The following is a 23,136-nucleotide window of genomic DNA, read 5'->3' on the forward strand; positions in this document are numbered from 1 at the left end:
GTAATTATTTGTGCACAAAGTAGTTTAAAACTAGTTGACAATCTTTAAGGACACACCGGGGAAGTCATCAAAAATTTTCAAGGGGCCAGGCATGCTGGCTCATACCTATAATTCCAGCACTTTGGGAGGCCCAATGCAGGAAAATTGCTTGAGCCCAGAAGTTCCATAACAGCCTGGGCAATGTGGTAAGACCCTGTCTCTACAAATAAAATAATTAGCTGGGTGTGTTGGTATGTCCCAGCTACTCACGAGGCTTAGACAGAGGACTGCTTAAGCCTAGAAGGTCAAGGCTGCTGTGAGCTGTAATTTCACCACTGCACTTTAGCTTGGGTGACGGAGTGAAACCCCCCTCAAAAAAAAAGAAGTTTCAAGGAAAATGTTAGTAAGAACAACATACATGTATATAATCAAGAGTCTAGCAGTTAGAAAAATTCCCTTGTCATTATGTTCTTTCCCAGGTAGACTAAAAGTAGAATTGGTTCAGTCAGACCCCTCTCCTAGAAGGAGCATCACAGAGACCAAATGACACATCTTGCTGGAGAACTGACTTACAATCCCATGTTCTCACTTGAGAATCATTACTCACAGTTTCAAACAGCTCTTCCATCAGCTCATTTACTTCCTTTTCTGCAAGAAAGCCAAACAGTATGTTGTTGGTATAAATTAGATTTTAAAATAAGGAAGAATTCCAGGAAGACAATGTATAATGTTTTCAACAAGGAATGACAAATTCTTCATATCTATCCTTCTTTTTTTTGAGATGGGTCTCGCTATGTCACTCAGGCTGGAGCTCAGTGGCGCGATCTCGGCTCACTGCAACCTCTGCATCCCCTCCCTGGTCCAATCGATCCTCCCACCTCAGCTCCCCAAGTAGCTGGGACCACAGACGCATGCCGCCACACCCGGCTAAGTTTTGTATATTTTGTAGAGATGAGGTTTCACCAGGCTGGTCTCGAACTCCTGAGCTCAAGCGATCAGCCCAACTCGGCCTCCCAAACTGGTGGGATTACAGGCGTGAGCCACTATGACTGGCTATCCTTCCTTCATTTATTCAAAAACATTTATCGAGGCCGGGTGCGGTGGCTCACGCCTGTAATCCCACCACTTTGGGAGGCTCTCTACTAAAAATACAAAAAATTAGCCGGCCATGGTGGTGGGTGCCTGTAGTCCCAGCTACTTAGGAAGCTGAGGCAGGAGAACGGCTTGAACCCAGGAGGTGGAGCTTGCAGTGAGCTGAGATTGCACCACTGCACTCCAGCTTGGGCGATAGAGCAAGACCCTGTCTAAAAAAAAAAAAACAAAAACAACAACAACAAAAAGCATTTATGGAGCACTACGCTTTTTAGATGCTTGGGATATATGAGAGAATGAGAGAGGAGACAGAGATCTATTCGCATGAAGCTTAAATTCTAAAAGGAAGAAGACAGGAAAAAATGTGAGCTAGACGATTTTATAATTAGATGGCCTATCCAAATCCACACAGTACTGAATGGAATCAAGAGACGAGTCTCCTAGCCTGGGTAAAATGTTGAAACCATATCTCTACAAAAAAATTTAGCTGGGCTTGGTGGTGCACACCTGCAGTCCCAGCTACTCAAGAGGCTGAGGTGAGAGAATCTCGAGTCCAGGAGGCAGAGGCTGCAGTGTGGCTGAGATCATGCCCCTGCATTCCAGCCTAGGCGACAGAGCAAGATACTGTCTAAAAAAAAAGAGACAGAGAGAAAGACAAGTTTCCAACAGGGTTTTATAGGACGCTGTCTTTGGATCTGAACTATTCAAGAACTCCATCAGTGACTTAAAAGACCCAGAGAACATACTTAACAAATCTGTAGATGATGTAAAGCTGAAAGGGACTGCCAATCCAACTGATGGAAAATTCTAAATTATATTTTCTCAAATCAACTGGATGGAACATATAGGGATAAATTTAAAGTTCCATGTTTAAGAATGTTTTTGTTTTTGTTTTTGTTTTAAATAGAGACAGCATCTTGCTATGTTGCCCAGGCTGGTCTCAAACTCCTTAGTTCCAGTGATCCTCCCACCTTGGCCTCCCTAAGTGTTGGGATTACAGGTGTGAGCCATGGTGCCCAGTCCTACAGTTAAGAGTTTTAAAGATCAGTTTATTAACTACATGAAAAGGTGACGTGGCTTAAAAATAATGTGAAAAAGACCTGAAAGTTTTGGTTGGTACAAAAATCTGAGGTAAAAAAAAAAAAAAAAAGTTTTGGTTGACATCAAGTTCAAGAAGACACAGCTGCTCCAAAATAGGGCTCATAACCAACAAGGCAAACATATCACTGAACTAGAGCAGAGTCTAACACTATGTCTGCAAGACTGTGAACAATTTTATAAAGGCCCTTCTTAGGAGGACATTAAAAAAATTAAGATCCAGGCCAGGGGTGGTGGCTCACACCTCTAATTCCAGCACTTCAGGAGGCCGAGGCAGGCAGATCACCTGAGGTTAGGAGTTCGATACCAGTCTGACCAACATGGTGAAACCCCGCCTCTACTAAAAATACAACAATTAGCCAGGCATGGTGGCACACACCTGGAATCCCAGCTACTCGGGAGGCTGAGGCAGGAGACTCACTTGAACCCAGGAGGTGGAGGCTGCACTGAGCCAATAAGCACTAATGCACTCCAGCCTGGGCAACAGGGTGAGACTCCATCTCGAAAATAAATAAATAAATAGATAAATTAGTCGGGCATGGTTGCACATTCCTGTAATCCCAGCTACTTGGGAGGCTGAGGCACAAGAATCACTTAAACCCGGGAGGCAGAGGCTACGCTGACTGGAGATCATACCACTGCACTCTAGCTTGGGAGACAGAGTGAGACTCTGTCTCAAACACGAAAAAAAAACAAAAACAAAAACAAAATCAATTAAGTAATTTAATTTTTTTTTTAATTTTTTTTTTTTTGAGACTGAGTCTCACTCTTGTCACCCAGGCTGGAGTGCAATGGCGCGATCTCAGCTCACTGCAACCTCCACCGTCGGGCTTCAAGCAATTCTCATTCACCATGCCTGGCTAATTTTTTGTAGTTTTAGTAGCGACAGTGTTTCACTACGTTGCCCAGGCTGGTCTTGAACTCCTGACCTCAAGTGATCTGCCTGCCTCAGTGTCCCAAAGTGCTGGGATTACAGGCGTGCACCACCATGCCCAGCCAACAAAAAAAATTAAAATCCAAAAGTTGCTGAGGATGTAGAGCAAATGGAACTCTAATGAGAACGTAAAATGGAAAGCCACTTTGGAAAATGGTCTGGCAATTTCTCATAAAACTAAACATACCTATCCCGTGATCCAGTGATTTATCTCCTATATAGCTGACCCAAGAGAAATGAAATATGCCTTTTCTAATTCATAAGTGGGGACAAATGAGAGACAGAAATGAAGCATTTCCACAAAGACTTGCACAAAATAGTTCAGACCAGCTTTATTCAACATTACCCAAAATTAAAAACAGCCCAGATGATCAACACAAAAATAGATAATCTGTAGTATATTTACACAATGAAATTATAGTCAACAATAAAAGGGAACAAACTAATGACACATGCAACAGAAATGAATCTCAAAAATATTATGCTGAGTGAAAGAAGCCATACATACACACAAAGCACATCCTATATGATTCCATTTATGTGAGGTTCTAAAACTGGCAAATTTAACCTGTGATTAAGAAAAAAAAATCAAAACAGTGGTTGCCTCTGAGGGGATGGTGTCGGGATTGACTTGGAAGGGGCATGAAACTTTCTGGGGTGAGGATTCTATATCCTGATAGGGATTTGGGTCACACAGGTATACACATGTCAAAATTCATTAAATGGTACACTTAAGATGTGTGTGATACACTGTGTGTAAAATCACCTATAAAAATAAGTCATGGCCGGGCGCGGTGGCTCAAGCCTGTAATCCCAGCACTTTGGGAGGCCGAGGCGGTGGATTACGCAGGCCAGAGGATCGACCATCCTGGCTGGCCATGGTGAAACCCCGCCTCTACTAAAAATACAAAAAATCCAGCCGGGCGGTGGCGGGATGTTTCTGTAGTCCCAGCTGATTCGAGGCTGGAGGCAGGAGAATGGCGCGGAACCGGGAGGCGGAGGTTTGCAGTGAGCCGAGATCGCTACCGCACCGCACCCCAGCCTGGGTGGATACAGATCTGGCCCCAAAAATAAGCTTCGGCAACAACATCGAAGCCCAGTTCATTATGGCGGTAAGTGGTTGGGTGCGAAGTATAGGCTCATGCCTGTAATCGCAGCACTTTGGGAGGCAGAGGTGGGCGGATCACGAGGTCAGGAGTTCGAGACCAGCCTGGCCAAGATGGTGAAACCCCGTCTCTACTAAAAATACAAAAATTAGACAGACATGGTGGTGCGAGCCTGTAATCCCAGCTACCCTGGAGGCTGACGCAGGAGAATTTCTTGAACCTGGGAGGCGGAGGTTGCAGTGAGCCGAGATCGTACCACTGCACTCCAGAGTGAGACTCTGTCTCCAAAAAAAAAAAAAAATGACATATAGTCAGGTGCCACTGTGTCATTGTGCACGCTTGTAATCTCAGCTGGTCAGGAGGTTGAGCTGGGAGGATCACTAGACTGCAAGAGTTCAAGACCAACCCATGCAACACAGACCTCGTTTGAATTAAAAAAAAAAAAGGTGAAGTATAATTTACTCTGAAATGCATTTGAAAACTAAGATGCATCCACAGACGGACAGGGAGATGGACAGCTGCATGATAAGGCAAATAAAGTCATCCCTCAGTATATGTGGAGATTGGTTCCAGGAGCCCATGGATACCAAAATCTGAGGATACTCAAGTCTCTTATACAAAAATGGTGTAGTATTTGCATATAATCTACACACATCCTCCTGTATACCTTATCTCTAGATTACTTATCACCTAATACAATGTAAATGCTACGTAAATAGTTGTTATACCGTACTATTTTTTACTTATTCATTTGAGACAAACTCTCACTCTGTCACCCAGGCTGGAGTGCAGTGGCAGTGGTGTAATCACAGCTCACTGCGTGAACTTGTGGGCTCAAGGGATCCTCCTGACTCTGTCTCCCGAGTAGCTGGGACTACAAGCACACACCACTGCACCCAGATAATTTTTAAACTTTCTGTAGAGATGGGGTCTCAGTATGTTGCCCAGGCTGATCTCAAACTCCTGTGCTCAAGCGATCCTCTTGCCTCAGCCTCCCACAGTGCTGGGATTACAGATGTTAGCCACTATGCCCAGCCGGTATTATTTTCTGCTGTTGCATTTTTTTTTCCCCAGAATATTTTCAAGGTTGACTGAATCTGTAGATGTGAAACCTGCACATATGAAAGGCCCACAGTTTATATTAAACCTATCGAAAATTTGGCCAGGCATGGTGGCTCATGCCTGTAATCCCAGCACTTTGGGAGGCCGAGGTGGGTGGATCATGAGGTCAGGAGATGGAGACCATCCTGGCCAACATGCTGAAACCCCATCTCCACTAAAAATACAAAAATTAGCTGGGCATGGTGGCGCGTGACTATAATCCCAGCTACTCGGGAGGCTGAGGCAGGAGATTCGCTTGAACCAGGGAGTCGGAGGTTGCAGTGAGCCAAGATGGCGCCACGGCACTCCAGCCTGGAGACAGAGCAAGACTCCATCTCAAAAAAAATAAAAAAACTATAGAAAGTAGGAGGTGAGGCTGGGCATGGTGGCTCACGCCCATAATCCCAGCACTTTCAGAGGCCGAGACAGGCAGATCACCTGAGGTCAGGAGTTCGAGACGAGCCTGGCCAACCAACATGGTGAAACCCCTTCTCTACTAAAAACACAAAAATTAGCCGGGTATGGTGGCAGGGGCTTTTAATCCCAGCTACTCAGGAGGCTGGGGCAGGAGAACCACTTGAACCTGGGAGGTGGAGGCTGCAGTGAGCCGAGATCACACCATTGCACTCTAGCCTGGGGAACAAGGGTGAGACTTCATCTCAAAAAAAAAAAAAAAAGTTGGTGGTGAGTACACGAATGTTAGCTGTATAATTTTCAACTTCTCTATATATATTTTTAAATTTCATAATAAGATGTAACAGAGGAAAAGTTTAAAGAAAATAAATGCTAGAAGAGTAACATGCGTGGTGAGAGGTTTGGACACCAAGGCTTTGGAGAAGAAGAAACCTCGCAGAAGAAACTTGAAACTTTCCTATGTTTTGCATAGGAAAAAAAAAAAACCAACAACTACTTAAGAAACGTCTTTTAATATGGTACAGTTGGGGATAAATTGCTTTTTTTAACAGCAAAAGACAAATAGGAGGCCGGGTGCAGTGGCTCATGACTGTAATCCCAGAACTTTGGGAAGCCGAGGCAGGTGGATCACCTGAGGTCAGGAGTTCAAGACCAGCCTGGCCAACCTGGTGAAACCCTGTCTCTACTAAAAATATAAAAATTAGCTGGGCATGGTGGCGGGTGCCTGTAATCCCAGCTACTCGGGACGCTGAGGCAGGAGAAACACTTGAACCCAGGAGGCGGAGTTTGCAGTGAGCTGAGATCACACCACTGCACTCCAGCCTGGGCAACAACAGCAAAACTCCATCTCAAAAGAAAATAAAAAAATAAAGACAAATAGGAGGAATGTAAGAGGATTGATCTTCTTGCTTTGCATTCAAATTTGCGTTCAATAAGGAAAGTATCTGAATTTCCATTCAGATTTGGGTTCAGTAAGAAAAGTATTAATTGAGGAGGTGTTCAAGTTTACAATACACTATCAGCAGAATCGTTGAGCTCCCTGTCACTGAAAGTATACAAACAGAGACTAAAAAGGCCACCTCAGAGGAAGTGTAAACAAATTCTCGGCCGGGCGCGGTGGCTCAAGCCTGTAATCCCAGCACTTTGGGAGGCCAAGACGGGTGGATCACGAGATCAGGAGATCGAGGCCATCCTGGCGAACACGGTGAAACCCCATCTCTACTAAAAAATACAAAAAACTAGCCGGGTGAGGTGGCGGGCGCCTATAGTCCCAGCTACTCGGGAGGCTGAGGCAGGAGAATGGCGTGAACCCGGGAGGCGGAGCTTGCAGTGAGCCGAGATCACGCCACTGCACTCCAGACTAGGAGAGCGAGCGAGACTCTGTCTCAAATAAATAAGTAAATAAATAAATCAATAAATCAATAAAAAGATCTGCTTTTGTGCTTTAAGCAGATGTTTCTTTACTTGCATATGACACTGTTGACCATTCTGTCCTTCTTGAAAGACTCTTTTTTTTTGAAACAGGTCTTGCTCTGACCCAGGTTGGAGTACAGTGTTATGATCTCTGCTCACTACAGTCTCCACTTCCTGGGTTCAAGTGATCCTCCCACCTCAGCTTCCCAAGTAGCTGGGACTATGGGCGTGCACCACCACGACTGACTAATTTTTATTTTATTTTTTAAATTTTTTTATAGAAACAATGTCTCACTATCTTACTCAGGCTGGTCTTGAAATCCTGGGCTCATGCGATCCTTCTGCCTCGGCCTCCCAAGTGCTGGGATTATAGACATGAGCCACTGTGCCCTAGCCAAAAGACTCTTCCTTTGGTTTCTACAACACTAGATTTTTCTAGGTTATTCTTGTACTTTCCTAGATTCTCCTTTCAGTTTTCTCAAAGTCTAAATTCTATATTTTCTCTAATTCTTGGTGCTTTCCTTTCAATGCTTCCACTATCCTTGTCATAATATATCAAAATAAATGAAAGATCTTCACAAAGGAAATGGTATTCTAATCTTAAAATCAAGGTGAAAGGCACAATAAAGCAATAAAATAAAATGTAAGTTCTAAAGGATTGTATTTACATATAATTCTCTTTACACAAAGAACTGCATTAATTAGGTATATCTTGGATGTTTATAAAGCTCTCTGCCTCCTAGTCTTTTGCTATTAAAAAAAGCAATTTATCGCCGGGCGCGGTGGCTCAAGCCTGTAATCCCAGCACTTTGGGAGGCCGAGACGGGCGGATCACGAGGTCAGGAGATCGAGACCATCCTGGCTAACACGGTGAAACCCCGTCTCTACTAAAAATACAAAAAACTAGCCGGGCGAGGTGGCGGGTGCCTGTAGTCCCAGCTACTCGGGAGGCTGAGGCAGGAGAATGGCATGAACCCGGGAGGCGGAGCTTGCAGTGAGCCGAGATCTGGCCACCACACTCCAGCCTGGGTGACAGAGCAAGACTCCGTCTCAAAAAAAAAAAAAAAAAAAAGCAATTTATCCCCAACTGTACCATATTAAAAGATGTTTCTGAAGTTTTTTTTTTTTTTCCTGTGCAAAACATAGGAAAGTTTCAAGTTTCTATAAAGCTCTCTGCTTTATAAACATCCAAGATAGACGTTAACCTGGTCAAGAGCCAGTAACTTACCTTCTCAATGTCATGTATATTATTCCAGTACAGGGTCATGCATACATGCAACAAAAATCAATGGCTTATGAAATATATTTTCTATTTTTCTCTCTCCCCATAGGTAGAATTTCTTCAGGATGAAATATATGTTTTCTATGCTTGACACACTAGCCAATTACATAATTTTTTTTTTGAGTCAGGGTCTCCCTCTGCCACCAAGGCTGGAGTACAGTGGCACCATCATAGTTTGCTGAATCCTTGACCTCCTGGGCTGAAGCAATCCTCCTGCCCCAGCCTCCTGAGTAGCTGGGACTACAGGTATGTGCTAATACATTTGGCTAATTTCTTAAATTTTTAGTAGAGACAAAGTTTCTCTATGTTGCCTATGCCGGTCTCAAACTCCTGAGCTCAAGCAATCTTCCTGCCCCAGCCTCCCAAAGTGCTAGGATTACAGGTGTAAGCTACCACGTCTAGCTCAATAATATAATTTTTTATACAAATAATTCAAGCCAAGTTATCATAATTGTTTTCCATACCTCCAGTCTTGTTCACTTGACCTAACAAATAAATACATGAAACTGGTATTAAATCAAAGTGATCTTTCTAAAATCCGAATCAGTTCCTACTGATTTACTCCTTAAAGCTCGTTTTTGTTTTTTGTTTTTTTTCAGGCGGAGACTCGCTCTGTCGCCCAGGCTGGAGTGTACTGGCGTGATCTCGGCTCACTGCAACCTCTCCTGCCTGGGTTCAAGCAATTTTTCAGCCTCAGCCTCCCGAGTATCTAGAATTACAGGCACCTACTACCATGCCTGGCTAATTCTTGTATTTTTAGTAGAGACAGGGTTTTGCCATGTTGTCCAGGCTGGTCTTGAACTCCTGACCTCAGGTGATCTGCCTGCCTCCACCTCCCAAAGTGCTGGGATTACAGGCATGAGACACCATGCCCGCCCTTAAACTTCGTTTTGAGAGCTTAATGATCCTCCATGATGTAAACACTACCTAATTTTATCTACCACTTCTCTATCTTTTCACTCATATACCACCACCAAAGTACTTACTATTTTCCAAACATACTTTTTTGATGTTTTACAATTCTGTGGTTTGCAGATGCTCTTCTATTTGCAATATTCCTCTCTGTCCCTATTCACCAAATTTCTATTCCTCCTTCAAAACTAAGATAAAAAACCATTTCATTCTGCAAATTCTTTCCTAAGTTCTCCTATCCTAGTCCATATCACACACTAGGAGATGACACCCTCTTTTAGATCATTATTATACCTTATGTAAAACCTGTTACAGCATTTATCACTTTGTATTGTAACTTTTTCTGTTTCTATCACCCTACTAGGCTGAACTCCTAAAGCACAGATGCCATGTCTTATTCATCTTGCACAATCCCTGCCAAACAGTAAAGAATCAATACATGACTGTGGGATATATGAATGAACAACTGATGGGCTTTCTGAATATATACCTAAATTAAAGAATCAGATAAACAAATGGGTAAAGGAAACTTAAATGTCTTAACATGGATAAGCTGCAAACTTCACCCCTAAAAATCTACAAAGTAAACAAAGGCAGCTGCAAAGCAGTCAAGAGCAGGACTTATAATAAACACAGACTCACTGGTGATTCTCACTGCCCGGTCAGTCCGGAAATCCTCTGTGTCTGGTTCATCAAGGTCTTCCAGGAAATTATATTCTGGATCATCATCATCATCTGCTTCATCTAGAGAAAAAAGTGTTTCAGATGCTTATTCCCAACTTTGTTCTCAAACTTCTAAGAATCTGTTCCAATAAAGCACATTTCTTCTTCTTTTTTTTGAGACAGGGTCTCACTCTGTCGCCCAGGCTGGAGTGCAGCTCACTGCAACCTCCCCCTCCCAGGCGCAAGTGATCTTCCCACCTCAGCCTCCTGAGTAGCTGGGACCGCAGGCAAACGCCACCATGCCCAGCTAATTTTGTGTAGTATATTCCATGAAAATAATACTTTCTGTAAAAGCTACTTGTACAATGAAGCTGACGGTGAAAAAAGGAATGGCCCAAATTCCCAACAGTTAGAGAATGACTATATAATTATAATTTCTTAGTATAAAATAGTACAGGTTGAGCATTCCAAATCCAAAACTCCAAAATCTGAAACTTTGTGTGTGCAAATATGACTCTCAAGGGAAATAGCCACTGGAGCATTTCAGATTTCAAATTTTCTTTTTCCTTTTTTTTGAGACAGGGTCTCACTCCGTCACCCAGGCCAGAGTGCAGTGGCATGATCATGGCTCACTGCAGCCTTGACTGCCCAGGCTCAGGCGATTGTCACACCTCAGCCTCCCAAGTAGCTGGGATTACAGGCACATGCCACCATGCCCAACTAATTTTTGTTATTTTCAGTAGAGACAGGATTTTGCTATGTTGACCAGGCTGGTCTTGAACTCCTGGGTTCAAGCGATCTGAATGCCTCGGCCTCCCAAAATGCTGAGATTACAGCATGAGCCACTGTATCCCGCCCAGATTTCAAATTTTCAAATTTGGTATGCTTATCTGTTAAGTATAATACTACATATATTCTAATATCTGAAAAAATCTGAAAGTCAAAACATTTCTGGTCCTGAGCATTTTGGATGATGGTGATACTCAACATGTATACATATAAAATGTGAATATGTAACCATTCTATAAATGTTCAATACATGTATGACAAAAGTAAAATACATACATAATAATCATAAGCATGAAAAATTATATCCTAACAATAAGAATCATAACTAAAAATACACAAAAATAATAAACATTTGTTAGAATAATAGAAACATGAGTGTTTTTCTCCCTTTTAATAGTCTTTTTTCTTTTCTTTTTTTTTTTTTTGACATGGAGTCTCGCTCTGTCACCCAGGCTGGAGTGCAGTGGCACGATCTTGGCTCGCTGCAAACTCTGCCTCCCAGGTTCGAGCAATTCTCCTGCCTCAGCCTACCAAGTAGCTGGGATTACAGATGCCCGCCACCATGCCCATCTGAAGAAAGAAAAAAAAATAAGTAGAAATGAAGTCTCACTGTGTTTCCCAGGCTGGTCTCGACTTCCTGGCCTCAAGCAATCCTCGTACCTTGGCTTCCCGTAGTACTGGGATTACAGGCACGAGTCACCACAACTGGACTATCTTTTCTAAATGTTTGAGAAAAGTTCTAAATTTAAATTTAGAACTAAAATTTAATTATTCTTATCCCCACATTAATGTGGAAAACTAAAAAGTAACTACACATTGAAACTCTCACAGATGCATATCAAACTATTATCAGTGGTCCCTCTGGGAAATGAAACTTGAACCTTGGTGTCAAACGCCTTGGAAAGGACTGGTAGGAAAATGAAGTGTCAATAAATAAACTCTAAGAGACAAACCCCCAAAAAATCATATTAAAAATTTCACGTATGTAGATACATACATTTTTCTTGGGGGGAAGGCTTCAATTGTTTTATTTTTGTAATATTTGATTTCTTTATACCAAACATATTATTCTTACAGTTTTAACAGTGAAAAAAGAGAAAACTCTGGAAAGAATACATCCTACAGAACCCAGCATATAGAGTATATCATGTCACTTCTATTCAGACGCCTCCTCTCCTCCCTGTCACTGTTTTCAAAAATCTTTCCAAGGTCTATTCCAATTACCAGCTCTTTCATGTAGCTGTGTCTGATCATCCTAAACAAAAGTTACCCTGTCCTCTTCTAAAACCTTACAACAGCATTTACGCCACTTTGATGGTATATCTGAGTTTATTCAACAGCTTCATTCATTTACAATGTATTGGCTGAGCGCAGTGGCTCACTCCTGTAATCTCAGCACTTTGGGAGGCAGAGGTAGGAGGATCGCTTGAGCGCAGGAGTTTGAGATCAGCCTGGGCAACATGGCAAAACTCCAACTCTACAAAAAATACAAAAATTGGCCGGGCATGATGGCACAAGCCTGTATTCCCAACTATTCAGGAGGCTGAGGTGGGAGAATTGCTTGCGCCGAGGAGGTCAAGGCTGCAATGAGCTGAGATCTCACCACTGCACACCAGCCTCTGTGACAGAGTGAGACCCAGTCTCACACACACACACACACACAAATACAATGTATTGTGAACCTAACAATGGGCCAGGCACCCTGTCATTCATACAGCTTTTATTCCATGACCAAATGATTATGCTCCTTTATCCCTCACAGATTCTAGCACAATGCCTTGTATAAAGAAAGTACTCAAACATTTGCCAAATGATATACAATGTAATTATTAATAGTATCATAAGGTACATTCAAGGACTTGTTATTTTCTTTCATTCACTTATCCTGACTTACTCCTAGCATTACCTACCCAACCATTTACTCAGTCTATTTTTTTTTTTTTTTGAGATAGAGTCTTGCTCTGTTGCTAGGCTGGAGTGTGGTGGTGTTATCTCAGCTCACTTCAACCTCTGCCTACCAGGTTCAAGTGATGCTCCTGCCTCAGCCGACTGAGTAGCTGGGACTACAGGCATGCGCCACCACACCCAGCTAATTTCTGTATTTTTATTAGAGACGGGGTTTCACCATGTTGGCCAGGATGGTCTCAATCTCTTGACCTTGTGATCCGCCCACCTCGGCCTCCCAAAGTGCTGGGATTATAGGCGTGAGCCACCACACCTGGCCTACTTAGTCTGTTTCCATCCAAACTTTTACCTGATCACTATTCCTTCCCCATTTCTGATAATACCATTACTTCTTTAGGGTTACCACATACTTCAACCACACTGTTCTATGAGGTGCTATCAATCACCAGACTCCATGCTGAACAGTCTCCCTATTAATCCCATGCAACACCAAGAGACTGGGCATGAGATCAAACCAAGCCGATCTGACTTGTTCCCCTGGATTTTATAAGTGAAGCTTGTAGGGGAGAGTCCTGAAGTGTAGACAAAGCAAAAAGTAATCATGGAGTGCTTATGAACAGAGTTCTAACCTTGTAGAAAAATAAATGTGAGAAGGGAGCTGAGTGACAAAAGGAAGTAAAATAGAGAGGAAAGGGGGATCCTAACAGTCCCTCAGTTCCACTGCTGATTTACTACACTTCCAAAGTCTGGTTTCATTTCACCCCAGCAAGACAGAGTTAGGATTCTTTCACTTCATCATGAAGACCCTTAACTAACACGATGTTCTTTTGGTAAATCATTGAACCCTAATGAAATCATATATAAAATTTTGAATGGGCCCGGCACAGTGGCTCATGCCTGTAATCCTAGCTCTTTGGGAGGCCGAGGTGGGAGATCTCTTGAGGCAAGAGTTTAAGACCAGCGTGAGCAACATTTCTCTACAGAAATTTTTTTTTTTTTTTTGAGACGGAGCCTTGCTCGTCGCCCTGGATGGAGTGCAGTGGCACGATCTTGGCTCACTGCAAGCTCCACCTCCTGGGTTCATGCCATTCTCCTGCCTCAACCTCCAGAGTAGCTGGGACTATAGGTGCCCGCCACCACGCCCGGCTAATTTTTTTTGTATTTTTAGTACAGACGGGGTTTCACCATGTTAGCCAGGATGGTCTTGATCTCCTGACCTCGTGATCTGCCCGCCTCGGCCTCCCAAAGTGCTGGGATTACAGGCGTGAGCCAACGTGCCCGGCCCAGAAATTTTTCTAAAAATTAGCCAGGCAAGGTGCTGCATGTCTGTAATCTCAGCTACTTGGGAGGCTGAGACCTGAGGAGTATCTCTTGAGGCCAGGAGTTTAAGGCTACAGTGAGCTATGGTCACACCACTGTGAACCACCCTGGGCAACACCCTGTTTTGGGACGGTGTCTCAAAAACAAAAGACAACAACAAAACTATGTATGCATGTATGTTTCAAGGGATTCAAATCTCAGCATTCAACAATCTTAGGATTCAAGATTCCTTACCCAGAAAAAAAAAAAAAAAGAAAGAAAGAAATGTTAAGAACTGGCCCAGGCATGGCGGCTCATGCCTATAATTCTGGCATTCAGGAGGCCAAGGTAGGAGGATTGCTTGAGGTCAGGAGTTTGGGAACAGCCTGGGCAACATAGTGAGACCTCGTTTCTACAAAAAAAAAAAAAATTAGTCAGGCACAGTGGCATGTGCCTGTAGTTCCAGCTACTCAGTGGGGTAAAGCAGAGGATTGCTTGAGCCCAGGAGGTCAACGCTGCAATGAACCGTGACTGCAACACTGCACTCAGCCTGGGTGACAGAGTGAGACTCTATCTCATGGAAAAAAAAAAAAAAAAGAAAGAAAGAAAAAGAAAAATTAACTACTGATTTAAGATAAATTATCAGTTAAATATAAATTAAATCAATTAACCCAAACCATTCCATTCTATACCCTTCCAAATAATAAAAATTTTACAACAGATAATGGACACTATATATAATAAATCACAAACCAAAACTTACCTTCATTCCCCACATCATCATTCATAAGTCCCCCTAGCCACATCTTCCAGTCCTCATCATCTGCTGTATTGGGGTCATACATATCCGGAGTGATGTCTGGAGCTTGGAGCTCTGCCTCTAGTTGGCCCAGGGGAACATCTTTCAGGGGCATCTTAGAACGCGTTCGAAATGCAATGAGACTGTCATCCATGGACTGGACAATGAAGAAAGAAAAACAAGTCACTGAGTAAGTGATGTTTCCAAACCTCATCATCACTCCTTTTCTTCTCATCTTAGCTTAAGTAACAGGATCTTTCCTCTAAACAATTTGGATTTATTATTGCTTGAGAAACTTTAAGAAACACGACATAAAAAAGAATAAAATAAAATAAATGACATCAGTTTGAAACCAACATTTTATGAAAATTTGTAATAGCTTTATTGAGATATAATTCACATACCATAAATTTCACCCTTTTAAAGTACATAACTGAATGGATTTTCATATATTCACAGAGTTATACAACCATCACCCTTATCTAATTTCAGAACATTTCATTACCCCCAAAAGAAACCCCATCCATTAGTAATCGCTTCCCTTTCCCCCTCCTCCCAGCCCCGTTAAGCATTAATCTATTTTCTGTCTCTATGGATTTGTTTATGCTGGACGTTTCACTTAGATGGAATCATACAATGTGTGGCCTGTCTCTGGCCGCTTTCAGTTAGCATAATGCATTCAAATCCCACCCTGTTGTAGTATCTAGCAATACTTTTTTTTTTTTTTGAGACGGAGTCTTGCTTTGTTGCCCGGGCTAGAATGTAACGGTGTCATCTCGGCTCACTGCAACCTCTGCCTCTTGGGTTCAAGCGATTCTCCTGCCTCAGCCTCCCAAGTAGTTGGGAATTACAGGCGCCGGCCACCACATCCGACTAATTTTTGTATTTTTAGTAGAGATGGGGTGTCACCATGTTGAGCAAGCTGGTCTCGAACTCCTGACCTCAGGTGATCTGCCCGCCTCAGCCTCCCAAAGTGTTCGGATTACAGTTGTGAGCCACCGTGCCTGGACATTTTTTTTTTTTTTTCCTTAAGAGATAGGGTCTCGATCTGTTATCCAAGCTAGAGCACTGGCACAATCAGAGCTGACTGCAGCTTCAAACTCCTGGGCTCAAGCAATTCTCCTGCCTCAGTCTCCCAAGTAGCTGGGACTACAGGCATGCACTACCATGCTCGGCTAATTTTTTTTTTTTTTTTAGATGGAGTCGTGCTCTGTCGCCCCTTCTGGAGTACAGTGGTACGATCTCGGATCACTGCAACCTCCATCTCCCAGGTTCGGGCGATTCTCCTGCCTCGGCCTCCCGAATAGCTGGGACTACAGGCATGTGCCACCACACCTGGCTAACTTTTGTACTTTTAGTAGAAATGGGGTTTCACCATGTTGGCCAGGCTTGTCTTGAACTCCTGGCCCCAGGTGATCTACCTGCTCAGGCTCCCAAAGTGTTGGGATTACAGGTGTGAGCCACTGGATCCATGTTCAGCTAATTTTTTTCATTTTTGGTACAGATGAGGGAGAAAGTGAGAGACCTCCATCTTTGTACTTTTTCAAGACTGTTTTGGCTATTCTGGGCCTGTGCAATTCCACATGAATTTTAGGATTAGGTTGTTAATTTCTACAAAAATTGTAGCTGGGATTTGGATAGGGACTGCACTGAATCTGTAGATCAATTTGGGAAGCTCCCCCTAGACCACACTGCATCAACCTCCTAATGGGTTTCTATTTACCCTCTTGCTTTACTCTAGCCCATTTCCCACACGTTAACCAAAAGGAATTTTTAACATTAATCTGAAAATATCACAAAAATCTTTTCTAATTTTTTTTTTTTTTTTTTAATGGAGTCTCACTCTTTCCTAGGCTGGAGTGCAGTGGCGTGATCTCAGCTCACTGCAACCTCCACTTGCCAGGTTCAAGCAATTCTCCTGCCTCAGCCTCCTAAGTAACTGGGATTACAGGTGTGCGCCACCACACCCGGTAATTTTTTTGTATTTTTTGTTAGAGACGGGGTTTACCATGTTGGCCAGGCTGGTCTCGAAATCCTGACCTCAGGTGATCCACCCACCTCGGCCTCCCAAAGTGCTGGGATTACAAGCATGAGCCACCACGCTGGGCATCTATTCTAATGTTTAAAATACAATCTATACTCCTTATCATGGTTTCCTAAGACCTTCATGATCTAGCTCTTGCCTTGCTCTCTGACCTCATTTCTACCTCTCTTTTTCACAATCCCACCCTTCATGTAGTTTCTATTCCTTAACCATGCCAAGGTTGTCTCTATCTTAGCGACTTAGAATGTGCTGTTTCTTCCATATGGAGCACTTTTCCTCCCGAGATCTTTCACTTGCCTGGCTTCCTCTCATTCGGATCTCAGCTTAAATGCCATCTCCTCAAAGAGGCCTTTTTGTTTTGTTTTCTTTTTTTGACAGTCTTGCTCTGTCGCCCAGGCTAGAGTGCCATAGCATGATCACAGCTCACTACAGCCTCGACCTCCTAGGCTCAGCATCCCAAGTAGCTGAGGCTAAAGGTGCGTGCCGGTATGCCCAGCCAAGTTTTGTATTTTTTGTAGGGACAAGGTCTCACTATGTTACCCAGGCCTGTCTTGACTTCCTGGGTTCATGTGATCCGCTCTCCTTGGCCTCCTAAAGTGTTGGGATTACGGACATGAGCCACCAAACCCAACCCTGTTTTTTTAATTTTTTTAAAGTAAGTTCTCATACCATTGCCCATGCTGGAGTATAGGGGTGCAGTCATGGCTCACTGTAGTCTCAAACTCTCAGGCTTAATCAATCCTCCCGCCTCAGCCACCAAGCAGCTAAGAATACAGGCATGCGCCACCACACCTAGATAATTTTTCTGAATTTTTGGAGAGTCGGAGTCTCACTATATGGCCCAGCCTGGTCTCAAACTCCTAGCCTCAAGCAATCTTGTAGCCTAGGCCTCCCAAAGTGATGGAATTACAGCCAAGGAGGTCTTTTTTGATCAGCTTATCTAAAGTTCTCTGATAGGAAGTTTCATATTTCCTCATTTTAATTTAGTTCATAGCACTTAACCACTATCTGAATGTACTTGTTTATATGCTAATAGTCTATCTCTCCTCAATAGACTGTAAGTTCCATGAAGAACAACTTTTTCTGTCTTCTGCACTGTGGTTTCTCAACTTCAACCATTCAGTATGTGTTTGCTAAATAAATGATTAGATAAAAAACTATTACTGCCCCTACTACGATTTATTCGCTCAAAAGCATGATGATTAAATGACTGACTATTCCATTCAATATTCCATTTCTAATTATATACATTACATATATATATATAATTATAAATATATATGTATATAATTGAAATGGAGTCTTGCTCTGTCACTCAGGCTGGAGTGCAGTGGCGCCATCTCAGCTCACTGCAACCTTCGCTTCCCAGGTTCAAGCAATTTTTGTGCCTCAGCCTCCCGAGTAGCTGGGATTACAGGTGCTTGCCACCACGCCCAGCTAATATTTGTATTTGTGGAGACGGGGTTTCACCATGTTGACCAGGCTGGTCTCAAACTCCTGACCTCAGGTGATCCATCTGCCTTAGCCTCCCAAAGTGCTGGGATTACAGGTGTGAGCCACTGCGCCCAGCCTTAATTATATTTTTTATTTTTAGGATTTATTTGTAAATTATTATGTTATACTTTAAAATTTTAGGACAGACATATTTTTCATTGACCTGCAAGAATGATAGGGGAAACTTGGAACATTAAAATTTACTGGCTGAGGCCGGGCGCGGTGGCTCACGCCTGTAATCCCAGCACTTTGGGAGGTCGAGGCAGGTGGATCACAAGGTCAAGAGATTGAGACCATCCTGGCTAACACGGTGAAACACTGTCTCTACTAAAAAATACAAAAAATTAGCTGGGTGTGGTGGCGGGCACCTGTAGTCCCAGCTACCTGGGAGGCTAAGGCAGGAAAATGGCGTGAACCTGGGAGGTGGAGATTGCAGTGAGCCGAGATTGCGCCACTGCACTCCAGCCTGGGCAACAGAGCAAGACTCTATCTCAAAAAAAAAAAAAAAAAAAAGAAAGAATAATCAATGGATGCTAATATTAGTGTGAGAAAAATAATTTGATTAATTGGGCTGGGCACATCAGCTCACGTCTGTAATTCCAGCATTGTGGGAGGCTAAGGTGGGCAGATCACTTGAGGTCAGGAGTTTAAGACCAGCCTGGCCAACGTGGTGAAACCCCATCTCTACTAAAAATACAAAAAATTAGCTGGGTGTGGTGTCAGGCATCTGTAATCCCAGCTACTGGAGGCTGAGGCAGGAGAATCACTTGAACCTGGGAAGTGGAGGTTGCAGTGACCCAAGATGGCGCCACTGCACTCCAGCCTGGGCAACAGAGCAAGACTATGTCTCAAAAAAAAAAAAAAAAAAGGAGGCCAGGCACAGTGGCTCACGCATGTAATCTCAGCACTGTGGAAGGCCGAGGCAGGTGGATCACGAGGTCAGGAGATCAAGATCATCCTGGCTAACACAGTGAAATCCCGTTTCTACTAAAAATATAAAAAATTAGCCAGGCGTGGTGGCATGCGCCTATAATCTCAGCTACTCAAGGGGCTAATGCAGGAGAATCACTTGAACCCAGGAAGCGGAGGTACAGTGAGCCAAAATCACGCCACCGCACTCCAGCCTGGGCAAGAGAGTGAGACTCCATCTAGGAAAAAAAAAAGACAAGAAAGAAAGGAATTCGGCTTTGAAGTATATCCCCATATGATATATACTAATTAAAAATGGAAAATAAGAACTTTACAGTAGGAAAACCAAGCACGTACAACCTTAACCAAGTGATGAAAGTTAACATGACAGACATCACGTGCCTTCTGATATGATGCACTGAGAAATACACCTCACTCTTCCAGTATTTGTAACAAAAGTGCAAAACCTGAATCTAATTAAGATGAAATATCGGCCGGGCGTGGTGGCTCAAGCCTGTAATCCCAGCACTTTGGGAGGCCGAGATGGGTAGATCACGAGGTCAGGAGATCGAGACCATCCTGGCTAACATGGTGAAACCCTGTCTCTACTAAAAAATACAAAAAACTAGCCGGGCGAGGTGGCGGGCGCCTGTAGTCCCAGCTACTCGGGAGGCTGAGGCAGGAGAATGGCATAAACCCGGGAGGCGGAGCTTGCAGTGAGCTGAGATCTGGCCACTGCACTCCAGCCCAGGCGACAGAGCGAGACTCCCTCTAAAAAAAAAAAAAAAAAAAAAAAAAGATGAAATATTAGAAAAATAAAAATTGAAGAACATTCTACAAAATAAGTGGTGTATACTCCTCAAAACTATCAGGGTTATAAAAGACAAAGACTGAGAAACCGTTCCAGATTAAAGGAGACTAAAGAACAAGACAATTAAATAGATATTTAATCCAGGGTTGAATGCTGAATAGGGAAAAAAATTATTTTCCTCCAACATAAAGGGCATTATTGGGACAACAGATAAAACCAGAATAAGCACTTTAACATATTATGCTATATTACTGTATCCTGATTGATTGATTGATTGATTGATTGATTTTGAGACAGAGTCTCTCTCCGTTGCCCAGGCTGGAGTGCAGAGGCACAATCTCAGCTCACTGCAACCTCTGCCTCCCGGGTTCAAGCAATTCTCCTGCCTCAGCTTTCTGAGTAGCTGGGATTATAGGCATGCGCCATGACACTTGGCAAATTTTTGTATTTTTAGTAGAGATGGGGGTTTCACCATGTTGGCCAGGCTGGTCTTGAACTCCTGACCTCAAGTGTTTCACCCACTTTGGCCTCTCAAAGTGCTAGGATTACAGGCATAAGCCACCGCACACAGCCTATATCTTGACTTTGATTAACACACTATTATACCGTGTTAATACAAGAGAATAAACTCATTTTTAGATAATAGACACAAAAGAGGCTGGGCACGGTGGCTTACGCCTGTAATCCCAGTACTTTGGGAGGCAGAGGCGGGTGGATCACGAGGTCAGGAGATCGAGACCATCCTGGCTAACACGGTGAAACCCCATCTCTACTAAAAATACAAAAAATTAGCCACGCATGGTTGTGGGCGCCTGTGGTCCCAGCTACTCCGGAGGCTGAGTCAGGAGAATGACGTGAACCCGGGAGGCAGAGCTTGCAGTGAACCAAGATCAAGACTGCGCTCCAGCCTGGGCGACAGAGCGAGACTCCGTCTCAAAAAAAAAGAAGAAGAAAATATACACAAAAGCATGTAGAGGTAAAATGGCATCATGCCTGAACCACACTCTAAAATGATTCAGAAAACAGTATGTATATACAGAGAGAAAGGGGAAGAGAACCATCAAGCAATTGTGGTAAAAGGTTAATTTGGGGGAATTTGGGTGAAGCTTTTTCCTGTGTTCTACATTTTAAAATGCTCTCTGCTACATAGTTCATTTCTTCCTTAGAAACTGCCATTCTCAGTCAGGCACGATGGTTCACACCAGTAATCCCAGCACTTTGAGAGGCTAAGGTGGGAGGATCACTTGAGCCCAGGAGTTCGATACCAGCCTGGGCAAAAATATAGGGAGACCTCATCTCTACAAAAAACTAAAAAATTAGCCGGGTGTGGTGGCATATACCTGTCCCACCTACTTGGGAGGCTGAGGTGGGAAGATCACTTGAGTCTGGGAGGCGGAGGTTGCAGTGGGCCAAGATCATACCACTGCACTCAAGCCTGGGTGACAGGGTGATACCTTGTCTCAAAAAAAAAAAAAACCCAAACTGCCATTGTCACTTAGCAGAAAATAGCACTAGCCAAATATAAAGTATCAAATACTAACTCTTACTTATATAAAGTTGTAGTTATCTTTTCCTCTCCCTTCCCAGCCTGAGCAACAACTAGATTACTCCATTTGACTTTCTCAGTGAAGTACAATTTTAATATTTACCTGGAAAGAATCCATGCAGACTGGACTGGAAGCCAGCTCCTCATCTACTGCATGTAACTTCTCCATGAAAGTACTATCTCTGGTCTGTTTCGGCTTTGGAGGGGGCGGGGGCCCCATGGGCACTACCTCAGCACTGATGTGCCTGATGGCTGGTGTGGTGACTTTCTCAACCTGATTAAAAGAGGTGACTGTATCAAAAAAGGAAGGAGGGAAGAAAAGAAAAAAAAAGGAAAAGAAAGGAAGGAAAGAAAGGAAAGAAAAGAGAAAGAAGAGAAAGAAAAGAATGAAGAGAAAGAAAGAGAAAGCAAGAAAAGGAAAAAAAAAGAGGGAAAAAGAGGCAGACTTTCCATACACCACCGTCCTTTCTCTTCTCTAGTTAGAGGTACATAAAAACAAAGACTCCAAGTGTATTGATCTAATTAGTTTTCATCCTATTTCTAGAGAAGTCAACAGAATGCTACTTAGTTTACCAAAATGTGGGAAATTAATAACAATGGCTTTAGGACAACATTAGAAAGCACAGATATGAAAGAAGAGATGGGTAAGAGAAAAGAAACTCCACTAGTTGCACATTTTTGGCCCCTTAATGAGAACTCAGAAAAGTTCTTTAGTTACCACTGAGCTCTCGCCTTCTCTGAACTGTTTACTAACTTAACAAACTTTGAAAAATGGTGACAGCCCAGAATCACCATGGATAATCTACTTACACAGTTAAAAAATCTAATTACACAGTTATGTCTAACTTATCTCTTTTGTATGATGCCGATTTACCTCCGATAATATGCCACTCTCCTCATCTGTTTCAGTCATCTCAGAAGACTGCCTCAATCTGGATTTCTTTGCCCCACGTGGAGATGAAGCAGTGCTTTCAACATCACTTTCCAATAAGCTCTACAAAATAAACCCAGTTCACCTTAATATTTATGCCCCTACCTCATTCCACAAAGTCTGAAGTATCTCAAGAGAAGGAATCATCAAATATCAATCACTCAGCCTGGCCAACATGGTGAAAACCCGTCTCTATTAAAAATACAAAAATAAGCCGGGCGTGGTGGTGTGCACCTGTAATCCCAGCTACTTGGGAGGCTGAGGCAGAAGAATCACTTAAATCCAGGAGACGGAGGTTGCAGTGAGCCAAGATTGCGCCACTGCACTCCAGCCTGGGTGGCAGAGCGAGACTCTGTCTCAAAAAAAAAAAAAAAAAAATCCATCATTCAACTAGTTACAGTAACAGAAAATAAAATTTAAATAGAAACTTAAAGGCCAGGTGCAGTGTCTTATGCCTGTTATCCCAGCACTTTGGAAGGTCGAGGCGGGTGGATCACTTGAGGTCAGAAGTTCAAGACCAGCCTGGCCAACATGTCAAAACCCTGTCTCTACTAAAAATACAAAAATGAGCCAGGCATGGTAGCGCACGCCTGTAATCCCAGCTACTCAGGAGGC

At 43.1% G+C, this 23,136-nt stretch overlaps 1 protein-coding gene across 9 annotated transcripts in view; it reads right to left on the bottom strand.

The window, feature by feature from the left end:
* Positions 1 to 23,136, bottom strand: part of GON4L (gon-4 like) — a 240,991-nt gene that overhangs the window by 176,567 nt on the left and 41,288 nt on the right. For all 9 annotated transcript variants that reach the window (XR_004179950.1, XM_031658588.1, XM_031658636.1 and 6 more), the window contains 5 exons: positions 22,465 to 22,584; positions 21,694 to 21,864; positions 14,751 to 14,943; positions 9,974 to 10,075; positions 587 to 627 (listed from right to left, as the gene is read on the bottom strand). Coding sequence is in view for 8 of the 9 variants with exons in the window: in XM_031658588.1 (XP_031514448.1) it covers positions 587 to 627; positions 9,974 to 10,075; positions 14,751 to 14,943; positions 21,694 to 21,864; positions 22,465 to 22,584 (627 nt within the window). In the remaining variant the exon portion in view is untranslated. The remainder of the gene's footprint in view (positions 1 to 586; positions 628 to 9,973; positions 10,076 to 14,750; positions 14,944 to 21,693; positions 21,865 to 22,464; positions 22,585 to 23,136) is intronic.

This window comes from Papio anubis, chromosome 1 (assembly GCF_008728515.1).
Source record: "Papio anubis isolate 15944 chromosome 1, Panubis1.0, whole genome shotgun sequence".
NCBI classification, from domain to species: Eukaryota; Metazoa; Chordata; class Mammalia; order Primates; family Cercopithecidae; genus Papio; species Papio anubis.